Source organism: Protomyctophum parallelum, assembly GCF_964188405.1.
Source record: "Protomyctophum parallelum genome assembly, chromosome: 10".
NCBI lineage: Eukaryota > Metazoa > Chordata > Actinopteri > Myctophiformes > Myctophidae > Protomyctophum > Protomyctophum parallelum.
Window position 1 is genome coordinate 32,253,407 of NC_139704.1, and position 13,654 is coordinate 32,267,060.

The 13,654-nt window shown below is 45.4% G+C and overlaps 1 protein-coding gene across 5 annotated transcripts in view; it reads right to left on the bottom strand.

Annotated features, from left to right (window-relative positions):
* ccdc88ab (coiled-coil domain containing 88Ab) overlaps positions 1-13,654 on the bottom strand; it is a 123,309-nt gene that overhangs the window by 15,175 nt on the left and 94,480 nt on the right. For 3 of the 5 annotated variants that reach the window (XM_083775461.1, XM_083775458.1, XM_083775457.1), the window contains exons 20-30: positions 13,175-13,302; positions 12,202-12,340; positions 10,587-10,763; positions 9,479-9,640; positions 7,877-8,154; positions 7,178-7,321; positions 5,791-5,977; positions 4,927-5,072; positions 3,791-3,883; positions 3,099-3,316; positions 2,195-2,242 (exon numbers count right to left, since the gene is read on the bottom strand). In XM_083775461.1, the coding sequence (XP_083631587.1) occupies positions 2,195-2,242; positions 3,099-3,316; positions 3,791-3,883; positions 4,927-5,072; positions 5,791-5,977; positions 7,178-7,321; positions 7,877-8,154; positions 9,479-9,640; positions 10,587-10,763; positions 12,202-12,340; positions 13,175-13,302 (1,720 nt within the window). The remainder of the gene's footprint in view (positions 1-2,194; positions 2,243-3,098; positions 3,317-3,790; positions 3,884-4,926; positions 5,073-5,790; positions 5,978-7,177; positions 7,322-7,876; positions 8,155-9,478; positions 9,641-10,586; positions 10,764-12,201; positions 12,341-13,174; positions 13,303-13,654) is intronic. The other 2 variants (XM_083775460.1, XM_083775459.1) reach the window with 1 other exon arrangement.

The window sequence follows — 13,654 nt, forward strand, 5'->3', positions numbered from 1 at the left end:
AAGGAACTATTATCTATATATCTGTTATCTAGTTTAGTATTTACATAACTGTGCAGTTCTTTAGCTTTACTGAAAATTGTCAGACTTATTTTTTTAGGGTACTCGAGTATGTAGTGGGTAGGCGGACTGATAGATTAGTATCATCAACAACACATCTGCAGACAGTCTAACCTTCTGTTTTTTCTTCCTGGAAATAAAAACATCTGGGTTTCCAAGAGTATTGATTGGACATGGTGAGGTATACTGCATTGCACCTTTTAACCCATTTTGGACTGAGGTCGATAAAAAAAGGCTTCAAAATCAAAACATTTTTCATGTCAAGGACCCCCAGAATTATCTCTATTGGGCCACGGACCCCCATCTCAAAATATGGTGTTCCAGGGACCCCCCAGAAGCAAATATTTTAGTTCAAAATGTTCGCTCTGAAATATATATTCAATGATTTGCGCCACATTTTAACGATTAAAAAAAAATAGCAGACCTACAAGCTCGTAGCGCGGCACTCGGTGGCGCGCTATGAGCTTATAGATCTGCTATTGCTAAAGTATTAGCTTAGTTAAAACACCAAAAGGGGTTCCCGCCCAGAATGGGTTAATAATACAATGCAGGAGGGTGGTGGTTCTTTGCCGTTTACAGCAGAGCTGTGCACATCAGCAGGTTGACATTTTTGGGCACACAAATGACTGAGATCTCCGTGTCAGTTTGGACAGGAAAGCACAAACAGAGGCGGTGAGCCTTATAATATGCATAGGAATGCTGTGCAAGTGGTGTCTCAACACCGCAGGAGTGACTTGTAAGTTGTAGTCTAGCAAGAGATAGGAAAACTTGCATGTGGGGAGGAAAAGTTAATTAACAGAAACCTGATGCTCATCAGTGGCAGCTTGATTGTAAACGATCTATTTAACTGAGTCATATGCCATGCGGTAGCTCAATCTATATTAATTTCACATCTACAATTGTGACCAGATTTGACTGAGAGCCTGCCATCGCGCAAATGACAGCTTTTCACCAGAGGAGATTTTTTATTTTATTTATTTTCCAAAATGAGTTACCGGTAATAGCACAGGCAGACTCTTCACATACTAGAGAGCATGTCTGGATAAGTGTCAGAGCTGAAATCGACATGTAAATATGAAATAAATGCCCAAACATGTAGCTAGGTGTAATGTAAGAGACCACAGAAGTGAAACTTTCAAGCCTGTTTTCTCAACTCGCTGTTTTCTGTATTACTCTATAAGCCATAACTCCAAAACTGGTGGGCCAAACTGAACAACCAATAAGTCAATTTGAAGCTAAAAAGCTAAATTCAAAAAAATCCAAAGGCAGTCTCTCAGTCAAATTTAGTCACAATTGGTAGTTTCAAACTTTAGTATCATATTCGCTACTTTCCGTACAGTAGTGCTTTTAGTGTTTGTACGCCTAGTCCATGTCTATTCAGACCACAGTGCGCTTCTTGTTGGCTACTGCACTCTTGAACTCAGAGGCGCCGATCTACTGTGTGGTCACGGACTCACGGCCAAGGGTGCTGAACTTGAACATAAACACTGCATCTTTACCAAAGGTCCTTTAACCCATTCTGACCTGAGATCAGATTCCAAAAATGTCTTCTACATCCTGACAGTTTTCTGAAAAAGCTATGTCGTTCTTCGATTTTCCAAAAATAGCAGACCTACAAGCTCATAGCGCGCCACTCGCGCTATGAGCTTGTAGATCTGCTATTTTTCCATAGCTAAAGCATGACATGATGCTAACACCAAAAGGGGTTCCCAATGCCCAATACCCCCCCCCCCCCCCCCCCTTTTGATAGCTGCACCAGTGAAAGTGGTGGTCGCTCCTCCTCGAATTGAACCTCTCCACTTTCTCTGCTGGGATGAATTCAGCGCAACATTTCAGATTAGATTAGAAGTTAGAAGTCCTCTCCATGCGACTTAGGTCATAAAATATATGAAAACACTTCCCATGGTCATGTCCATGGCCAACAGTCAACCGGTCTCTGCTGCACAGCTCTGCTGCAGGCTTCAGACACAGTATACAATCGACAGCGACATTGTCCAAATGGAACAAAATGGACCCAGAAATGTTTTACAGCGTAAGCCGATGGACACAGATGATTGACTCACGGACAACATGGCCCCAATGACAGGACAGTGTTTGTCCGACAACATCCCACCCACCCTACCGATCTACGGCATACCATTGTTGGAGCCCTGCCCTTGGTCATGGGGCTGCTGCCCTCTCCTCCCTTCCGCAGAGAGAAAGAAGTAAAACTAATGGTTAACCATTCATTTCTACTTTATAGCATACTGCACTTCACACACACACACACACACACACACACACACACACACACACACACACACACACACACACACACACACACACACACACACACACACACACACAAAGGGCTGTATTTTGCGTGTCTTAAGTACCAGGTCTCATTCCCTAACTTGAGTAAACAAGTAAGACGCGCAAACGCGGGAAGCGAACGCAGCTCGTGTGTGTGTGTGTGTGTGTGTGTGTGTGTGTGCTACAGCTGCGCCCTGTGTGTGTGTGTGTGTGTGTGCTACAGCTGCGCCCTCTGGTGGCGGGCGGGTGGTGTAACAGCGGGACAGACACACAGACAGACACACACACACACAGACATTCAGCCCTTGCTGTCATAGTAAGTGGCTCACTGCGTTCGCAACTAAAGACCTGGAGGCGTGGTCAATGCCATTAGGCTATTCTGAGTGGCCAAAAGAGCATTGATAACACCTCCGCCTCCAGGTCTTCAGTTTACTCAAGTTAGGGAATAAGACCTGGTACTTAAGACACGCAAAATACAGCCCACAGTGTGTTATGCATGTCAAAAGCATGTTTATTTCCACACACACTAATTGCTGCGCATGGTATTTCTTTGTGCATACAGTGTACACACATGAATGTTTGTACATACTGTATGCATGCAGACTGCGAATCTGTGTGCGTGCGTGCGTGCGCGCGTAGACATATGAAGCATCCGTGTACGTTCTGATGTCATGATGTGTATTTCCGCGCGCGCGTGTGTGTGCGTGTGTGTGTGTGGCTGTTGCACGTGTGCAAAACGGTGTACTCACTGCTGCTCCTCCTGTGTGTGAGTGCGTCGTCCAGAGAGTTGGACCCGGAGCCGATGGAGGAGCTGTCCTGGCTGTCCTGAGGAGGCAGAGGCAGGCCCAGGAAGCCCTCGATGGACTCGGAGCGACACGGCGTCGTCAGGGTCAGGGAACGCTGCCGATCGCCGCGGCTCTTTGGCTTGATCAACTTCTTCATCTTCAGCGTGATCCAGTTCCCACGCCTGGTGTGTCGTCGTCGTCGTCCCCCCCAAAAAAAACAGAAACACAGTGAGCGAAATGCGTCATCATTTACGTCCCTGATTCTATACACCGCCTTGTCTTTGATTTTAACTGTCCTTTTGTTGTTCTAATACTTGCACTTGTCTTTTCTGTTCTAGTTAAAAACCCATTCTGGCCCGGGAAGCCCTTTTGGTGTTAGCATTGTGTTATGCTTTAGCTATTGAAAAATAGCAGATCTACAAGCTCGTAGGTCTGCTATTTTTGAAGAATCGAAGACATTTTTTTAGAATCTGATCTCAGGTCAGAATGGGTTAATAATGAAACTGTCAGGATGTAATAGACATTTTTAGAATCTGATCTCAGGTCAGAATGGGTTAAGCGTTCTAAAAAAAAAACATGCTAATGCTTTGTAAGGGTTTTTCAACAGACATATATAGCATCTACAATATCAGTGTTCAGGAGATGAACCAGTTTACCTGCGTGGAGGAGACGGGTCGTAGAACTTGTACTGGTCCATGATCTTCTCCTCCAACTTCTCCTTCTGTCTTCTCAGCTCATTCAGTTTGTCTCTGAGCGGGACGGAGGACAGAAGACACAGTCAGACAGCGGCGGAGGAATCACCTTAACCTCAAGCACATTTATTTATATTCTACAGCAGTTCAAATGCTTGTCTCTATGCCTCCGCCGGCCAGAGGCATCGCGTTTTCAGCTGTCCCTCCCGTTCACAAGTCGGAGGTACTGTATGTCTCGACATTTGGCACAGACATTCTACTGTACTAGGACTGAAGGATGAACTGATCAGAAGTAGGTGGTCAAAGATCAAGGCCACCGTGACCTCACAAAACATGTGCATGGAACTCCTTCAAAGTCGTCATTCACTACATATACCGGTATGTGAGACAGACACAGACGTAAACAGCGACTGGATAGAGGAGGCATACAACCACGATGCAGCATTTATTCATGTACTGAATGACAGGAAACTGTCATTCAACGCGCATCTCCAGCCAGTATTGAAGCGGGGATGTTGTGGTCATGTGGTCAATGCACCATCTTTGAGACGGAATAGTGGTGTTTAGTTACACTGTACATTAGGCATGCAACGATATATCGTATATCGTGATATATGTCTATATTATATCCCGACGATATGTATCGATTTATTAAAAAAAAAAACGATTACAAAAAGTGTGTGGGCTAGTGTGTGATAAGAAATGTCAGCTGTAATCATATTCCATCATATTCACATGCTTTTGGAGAGAAATGAGACAGTAGAGGCCTGGAGAGGGGAGCTGTATATGTGTCTGTGACTGTGCCCAGGTGATGGTCGTTATTGGTGCTCATTAATACATCAAGGAAGGTAATTATCTTTGCAACATAGTTAAATAAAAATTGTGAAAAAAGCTTTGGGGGGGGAAGATAAATCATAAAAAAAAAGAAAATTGGTCAATTGTCTGGAAAATCATTGTGTTGAAAATATCGTGAGAAAGCGTATCGTGAACCTCATATCGTGATACGTATCGTATCGTGAGTTGAGTGTATCGTTACATGCCTACTGTACATGGAACGTAGAGATAGAGGCAGGCAGAACAGTGGTGTGTGTAGTAGTTACATGTACTGCCTCTGTTCCACGTGGAACAGGTCTTTGCTCTCCATGGTCTGCTCCAGCAGGGTGCGGTTCTGCAGCATCAGAGTCTGGATCTGGTCCAACAAGTGACGGTTCTCCTCCTCCAGGTTCCCCTTCAGCTGGCTGAGCAGCTATACACGCACACACACACACACACACACACACACACACACACACACACACACACACACACACACACACACACACACACACACACACACACACACACACACACACACACACACACACACACCTATGCTTAGCCACTCAACTCAAAATGTAAATGCACTACTGCTGGTGAAGTTCTACATTTCATGGCTACATATACTGTGACCAGATTTGACTGAGAGCCTGCCATTGCGCAAATTACAGCTTTTCACCAGAGGAGATTTTTATTTATTTTTCCCAAAATGAGTTAATAACACAGGCAGACTCTTCACATACTAGAGCATGTCTGGATAAGTGTCAGAGCTGAAATCGACATGTACAAACAAAATGCCCAAACATGTAGCTAGGTCCACAGAAGTGAACCTTTCAAGCCCGTTTTCTCAACTCGCTGTTTTCTACAAGACATTACTCTATAAGCCATATCTCCAAAACTGGTGGGTCAAACTGAACAACCAATATGTCAATTTGAAGCTATGATTCCCTGCTTTCATGCGACGTGAAGAAACGAAAATTAAAAAAAATCCAATGGCAGTCTCTCAGTCAAATGTAGTCACATTATTCAGACAATAAAACATTACAAGAGAAAACGTGTTACCTGCCCCCTGTTTACATGCCAATGTCAATATCCAGAGAGTATAGTACCTTACCGGGAGTAAGATATAGTATCAGCGTGCTCCATACCTCACACTGGTTGGTGAGCTTGGTGGAGGTGATGTCCAACTGCTGGAACTGTTCCTTCAACTTGGAGAACTCCGCCTCCAGCCGCGTCTGCTCCAGTGTGGCACTGTTCAGCTGACTCTTCGCGCTCTTATGGTCCACCTGAAGAACGTCGTTGTCCCTCACCAGCTGACGATATGCGGAGTTCAGCCTAGAGAATGAGAGAGAGACAGAGAGAGAGAGAGAGAGAGAGAGAGAGAGAGAGACAGAGAGAGACAGAGAGAGAGAGAGAGAGAGAGAGAGAGACAAAGACAGAATAGCATGAGAGAGAGACATGGACGGTTTTATTGTTTGTTACATTTTTTTTTTATCCCACAATTTTGTAAGCCATATTTCACCCCTGTGTCAATTATCATCATAATATCACTGAGGATACGTCCCAGGTGCATCCATGTGATGTTGTTTTAGTTATAGTTCTTCTATTCATAGTGACTCATAGGAATAGACTATGTGACAACCAGGTATAGTCTGGTGAGCACCGGAGAGACGGCACCCGGGTGAACAGTATGGGTTAGCGCCCCAGCCTGTGTCCTCCGTGAGGAGGAAGCCCAACAACCCTCGGTGAGGCCTGAATGAACTGAATGAACTGTCTGGTGCTGGGACTCTCGCACAGGTCCTTGCTCTACTCCTGGTGAGAGCAGGAGTGGACCTGGTGAGACGTAGGAGGGGCCCGGACAGGAGACAACCCACAGAGCCTAGTCCCTCCATGTGCCAGAAGTAGTAGTTCCAACGGATTGATACTGAGGATATGTCCAAGGTGCATCCATGTGATGTTTTTTTATCTAATGAAGTTATCTAATGTGATCCTGGGCTCTACACACCCTCCGCCAACCGCAACAGACTTGAACTCATGCTTCCTTCCTTCACACCTGACAGGGGGGAGTTTCCCTGGTTGGACATAGCGCGTGGAAGATACACGTCATTCCAACCGGTTCCTTTCCCTTCCATCAGGCGCCCCGGCTGGCCAGGGGGAGGCAGTTTAGAGACCAGGATTACTGCATGTTTTTTGTGAGGGTATACCTACCCTAGGGGACACGGGGAGAACATGCAAACTCCACACAGAAAGGCCCTTTCGCCCACCCCGCCTCGGGTATGGGCACTGATGACGCGGAGGAGAGGACACGCCGCCAGCGCCCACAGCGTCCCCAGCGGGAATCAAACCTAGGACCTTCTAGCTGTGAGGCGACAACACTGCCGACTGTGCCACCGTGCCCCCTATTGTTGGTTACTTTAATGCAGTTTGTGCATGTTTACAGAAAATTAAAGAACTGCACATTTTCTTCCTGAATTGTGATCACACATTTTTGTTTTGCTTGTGTGGTGATGTTTTACCGCACTATACAGTACAGACCTGTCATTCTCCTCTTTGAGTAGTTTACACTGGTCCGCTGTGGCTTGGTGGGACTGGTTCTCTGACACCAGTTTCTCCTGCTGCTCCTTCAGAGCTTGTTCTAGCTCCTCCAGTTCACCTTTACGCTGCAGAAGCTGCTTGTATCTGCACACACACACACACACAGACACAAACATTATTTTGCACTTGTAGCACAAAATGTTCAATAACTGTAAAGGTCAATATATTGTGCAAAAAACCAAATCATAAGCCGAGTGAACTGATACATCCCAAATAGTCTCTATTCCACAATCTCCGCATGCTATATAGTCTGGAACTACACCTTCCGAAATCCGAGTAAGTAAGCTTCCCTTCACGGAAATACATTTTAAAATATTTTTTACCTTAGATGATTTTGATTTCCATTTCCGCTAAGCAGCAAGCTTTATATGCTTAGATGATTGCGATTTACATCGGGATAGATTTGCGTGACTGTGAACACGGAAACGGAAGTGGGGAGGAGGCTTCACTTCCGCTTTATGCACTTACTCATGATCAGAGCTTCCGTTGCTCCAGACTGTACGACGGAAGCGTTTGGAAATTGCGAGAGACAACAGTCTGGCCCACGCAAGACTACACAACCCAAATATTTACACATCCCACATTCCTATACATGAATAAACCACCGTGATCGGCTCCATGTACACCACGAACACTCACCGGTCCTCCAGGTCACGATGCTGCTGCTCCAGGCTCTTGTGCGCGCTCTTCAGTCCGCCGTGCTTGCCGATCAGCGCCTCGTACTCGGACGCCTGCCTCTCGTGGAGCGCCGCCAGCTTCTCGTGGTCGCGGAGCAGCATCTCGTAGGAGGAGCGCAGCTCCTCCTTGTCGCGCAGCGCACACTCGCGCTCGCCTTCCACGCTGCTCTGCTGGCTCTGCAGCTGGCCGTTCTGCGTCATGAGCGCCGCACTCTGGGAGGTGAGCGTGGAGCTCTCCACCTGGAGAGAGAGAGAGAGGAGAGAGAGACGCAGACAATATCGTTTTATATATGTGTTGAATGATTGAAAAATGAACTGGACAAAAAGAAAATTGTGGGGATATTTCAAAGATGTCACAGGGCCATAAGAATGTGAACCCATGATGTACATCAGTAGAGTAAGGGCAGGAGCCTATCTCCTGTTTCTGTAGCGTGAGGCAGCTTGATGTACAAGTACACCCCTGGACATGACGCTAGTATGTCGCAGGGACTTACACCCCAATCCAACCCTTGATGCTGAGTGTCAAGCAGGGAGGCACTGGGTCCCATTTTTAGAGTCTTTGGTATAATGACCCGGCCGGGGATCGAACCCCGACCTACCAGTCTCAGGGCGGACACTCTAACCACAAGGCCACTGAGCTGGTACACCAGTAGAGTGAGCAGAGTTAAATTCAGCTTTTTGTCTTTAGGGGGCACTGTGTGTCCATTCCATTTATTCGCTCTTCTCTTTAAAACAGCTCCCTCCACACAGGACTGGGATTCTGGGAGATGGAAAATTTCCTTGCAGTGTGCCTGCTGTGGTCACAGTGGGTTCAGTCAGGTCCAAATCCCTCGTCGGCCATTACTAGGAATGTATATTTACATTGTGGCATGCATCAACAGAAATAAATGCGCGTACGCACACACATGTTTCGTCCACATATACCTACCTCGTTTACACACAAACACACAATCTCAGGCGTGTGTGTGTGTGAGCCACGCGCACATTCAAATGTTATACAACATTATAACAAAATTGTGAACGTGCCGGCAAACCGTGTTGTTTTTCCATCCTTTCTAAAGTACGTCTAAAAATCTCACTTCCCATGACTCCGCTCACAGATCCGTTGAAACCCCATAGCACCTCCCTCCATCTTAAAAGAAAATTGCCGACCACATCCCACACCCATGATTTCCACAGTGGCAGATTTTCAAGTGCAAGAGACTACTTCCAACTGCATGTCTGTAGCTGCCTGTATCTGTGCGAAAATGTCAGAACCAAGGTAATTGCTAGACATAAACTACCTAGCTAGTGGCTAAGTTTCTCTCACTCTATAATTGCGTATCAAAGGAAAGGAAAGGTACTCTGTTTACCCAGGGTAACTGGACTAAGCTCAAGAACTTGTTTACAGCCAGGCCCTGCTCATAGAAAATTTCATGGTAGGGGTTCAATGCCTTGTCCAAGGGCACTTCGGCGGTGGTAATTTTAACGTGCCGGTTCCGATATCAAGACCGCTCCGCAAACCGTTCAGCCACCGCTGCCCCCACAACAACAGACCCATACGGTTTATTATGCTAGCAAATACCTGTAGCTTGGCATTCTGTGTCTGCAGCGTGGTGTTGTTCTCCTGCAGAGTGGCGGTCTGCCGCTGGAGGGCCACGATCTGAGCCTGGAGGTTGCTGCTCTGCGTCTCCAGCTGTTTGAGTTGGCTCCTTAGGGCTGCCTTCTCAGCCTGCAGCGTAGCATTCTGGGAAATGTGCATACACGAACACGTGGGGAGATTTAGATGACAGATTTCAAGAATGAATGAATGCATGCATTTAGCATTAAGGGCTTTACAAAACATCAAAACAACAAAACATCAAGACATCAGATATAATAAAGCATGAAGAAAATAACAGGTCAATAAAACAATTAAAAACAATATTAGGAAAAACACTTGGCATACAGATGTGTTTTTAAAAGCGTTTTAAAAGAAGGCACTGATTCTGCTAATCTAAGAGCCAAGGGAGCAGGGGGTCTCTTAAATAAATGGGAGCTATATAAGAAGATATATAAACACGAATGCATTGCACCTTTACCTTGAACCGATGTCTGTCCACATAGCTAATCTACAAAACGTCTAGATTGATCAGCCTCATAGCAGCCCAAGGATCTCAATTCTTGAATACTTCAGACCATCAGCTATGTAATTTGATTTGAATTTATAATCAGAACTAGCCAATCACAGCAGGCTATGGGAAGAGCATTAACAAGTCTGAACAGCTAGATGATCTGGGGAAGAACTCCCATCCAGAAGAGGAAAGCGCAGTAATAGCCGTCATTATTATAATCACTACATAATTATATGAAAGGTAACTCATTATTACTTCCAAGATTAACTTGGCTGTTATAAAGCTCGCACAATTTAGTTTGCTAATGCTTACTGTAGTTAGCTACAGTAAGCATTAGCAAACTAAATACCTACTACCGTAATAAGACACAGTTTTGCTGTTGCCGATTTGTAAACACACACACACACACACACACACACACACACACACACACACACACACACACACACACACACACACACACACACACACACACACACACACACACACACACACACACACACACACACACACACACACACACACACACACACAACCACACACACACACACGTTTGCGGTGAGTTGGCTGTGAACATACATTCCTCTCCACCTCGATGAGTCTGTCTTTGACTTTGAGAAGTTCCCTCGTTGCGTCGTGGCTCTCTTTCTCCCATTTACGGACGGACTGCGGGTCCTCCTCTCCTCTAGGTGGCGAGGTCTGCACCATCCTCTCCTCCTCCTCCCGCTGACGTAGAGCCTCGTAGTTCTTTTTCACCTAGGAGTCACATAATAATATACAAAGTGGTTCTCAAACATTGTCATGTCAATGACCCCCAAAATGCATTAGTATGACCACAGACTCCCTTCTGAAAATATGTTGTGCCAGCAGACCCCATACAAGATTTGTTCTGAAAATATCAGATCTACAAGCTCAAAACCTTTAGATGAATTTAAAAATGTTCATGTGGTGTTTTAGTTTTGGTCTTTTTTATGTTTATTAGATAGGCTTGATGTTTGTTGCACTGCAAGTGGCTGAGGGGTAACAGTATTTCAGTACAGTACATAAGGAAATTGACAAAAAGTGATTCCTGAAAACGTGTCACGATGCATCACGTCCCCTCAAGGACCCCTGTGAGTCCCCGGACCGCACTTTGAGAACCAGTGACGTAGAGTCTGTGGGGGCAGGAGGGCCAGGGCCCCCATGAGGATTTTCGGGGAATTGCACCCAACCGCACTGAAGACAGTCAAGACACTGTCCAACACCGCCCTCCCCTGGCTAAACCAGGCATGGGCCCCCATGAGGATTATGAAAACTATTCGTTTCTGTCAATGAGAACCACCAACATACACCGAGGCCGATTCTGGAAAAACACCTTCCAAATCCTGACCGAAGTATTCTGAAAAACTAGTAACAGCTAAGGTGTAACAACACATTGGTGTTCCAGGTCTAAATGGGATGAATCATTATTCAAAAAAAGCACTGACAAAAAGGTTTACCTCCCAGCGCTCCATGCCATGAGGAGGAAGACAAAACTGCCTGGATGAAGGAAACGCTTTCTCTGCATTTCCCAGACGCATGTCACCTCATAAATAGATAAAAACCCGCCATTGAAGATGAATAAATAATGTGTGTTGATGAGTGTTTCAGTCTGCAAGGGAGAGGCCTGAGAGCACAGGTCTCTGTGAGATGGAAGAGTGAAAGAAGAGTTTTTATCTTCTGTGAGGTGGGTGTCCGTGTTTTTTGTTGCTGTATCATTACTGCGTGCATGATGGCCCCTGGCTGGTGTATGTGTGTGTAGCCGGCGAGTATCTACCGTACTGCCGGTATGTGACTGTGTATAATGTATATGCATGTGTATGTACTGTACATGGCTGGTGTGCGTGCGTGCGTGCGTCTAGCCTACAGCTATGTGCAAATGTGTATCCAAAATCTCGTTTAAATCGCATGGTACCGATTCGACGTGACTCAACTCGCCGTTGCGCAAAAGTAGTGCCTGGCACTTTTTTTTGGGGTGTCACCAAGTGAGCTGAGGAGACACCAAACGGTGACGTGAAAAGACTTGAATCGAGTCAAGCCGCTGCCATGCAGTGGAAAAGCCCCATGAGAGTGTGTTGCTGGATTTAAAATTCCCCCATGGGATCAATACATATCCGTTTGTATGAGCGTGTTTGTGCGTGCGTGCATGTGCGTGTGTGTGTGGTGTGCTGCTGACCGTCTTGAGCTCCTGTCGGAGTTGCTGGTTGAGGTTGGAGGACTCCTGCAGCCTGGCCTCCAGAGCAGCGATCTTTTCCTCCTTTATCTCCAGAGAAGACTTGAGAGTCGATTCCAGCTTAGACTCCAGCAGCTTAAACCTGAACACAAAGTCAGTCACGTTTAATATTCAGAGTGTGTGTGCATGTGTCATACGCTCACTGCAAATGTGTCACCGCCAAAGCCATACCCCTTTTTAACCCATTTTGGTGTTAGCACTATGTTATGCTTTAGCTATTGAAAAATAGCAGATCTAAAAGCTCATAGATCTGCTCCTACGAGCTTGTAGGTCTGCTATTTTTGAAAAATCGAAGAACGACTGACATTTTTAGAATCTGATCTCAGGTCAGAATGGAAAACTGTCAGGATGTAGAAGACATTTTTAGAATCTGATCTCAGGTCAGAATGGGTTAATAACGTCCTCCCCATTGTAAAGCCAGGTTTCCACTGCCTCACACCGCCTACCTGTACCACCGTTTCCACTGCTAGGAATTATCATACTTCTTATCAACATCAAAATACTTTATATTGCATTATAAATACAGTTATAATCCATTATAGTGTAGATGTAATACATCATAATACTTTATACTGTATTATAATTATCACAGTACCCCTCTCCTGTGCACTCGTCTACATTAGCCAAGAAGCAATGACCTCCACCTACTAAGGGGGACGTCGATTCCCCCCAGGAGGGGAGGGGAGGGGGGTACTGCGAGGTGGTACTATATTTGAATGGAAACGGTAGATATTTTGATGCGGTGTGGTGTGGTGCCGTGTGGTGTGGTGCTAAAGCTGCCTAACTTGTTTAATATATTTTGACAGAACTATCCAGGGGCTCCAGGGGATTAAATGGTTTTAAGAATTTTTGTGTGTGTGTGTGTGTGTGTGTGTGTGTGTGTGTGTGTGTGTGTGTGTGTGTGAGAGAGAGTAACCTGTCATCGGAGCTCTGTTCATCCTGCAGCAGCCTCTCTTTGTTGAGTCCAATCTTCTCCAGCTCGTGGGTTAGCTTGTCCAGATCATTATTAACCTGCTGAGTCCGCACCTTCTCACTCACTAGCTCCTACACACACACACACACACACACACACACACACACACACACACACACACACACACACACAGACAAATATGACGTAAATTCTTCATTCATTGTCAATGGCATTTAATGTTTGTGACTTTGTGTTAGGACAAAAATCTACACTATATCTGAATATAAAATAGGAGGCCCTCAAAAATGTTTGACGAAAAAAGAAAAAAAAAACCTTTCCTTTCATTAATCAATATTTTATTTATTTTAAACTCATGATTTAGTCTGTTAACCAGTAGCTCTCAAATCTGGTCCTTCGGTACTTTGGAGTTTGGATAGAAAAACAGCAGTACTAGACGTTCTGGTAGGATAGAAAATGTTGCAT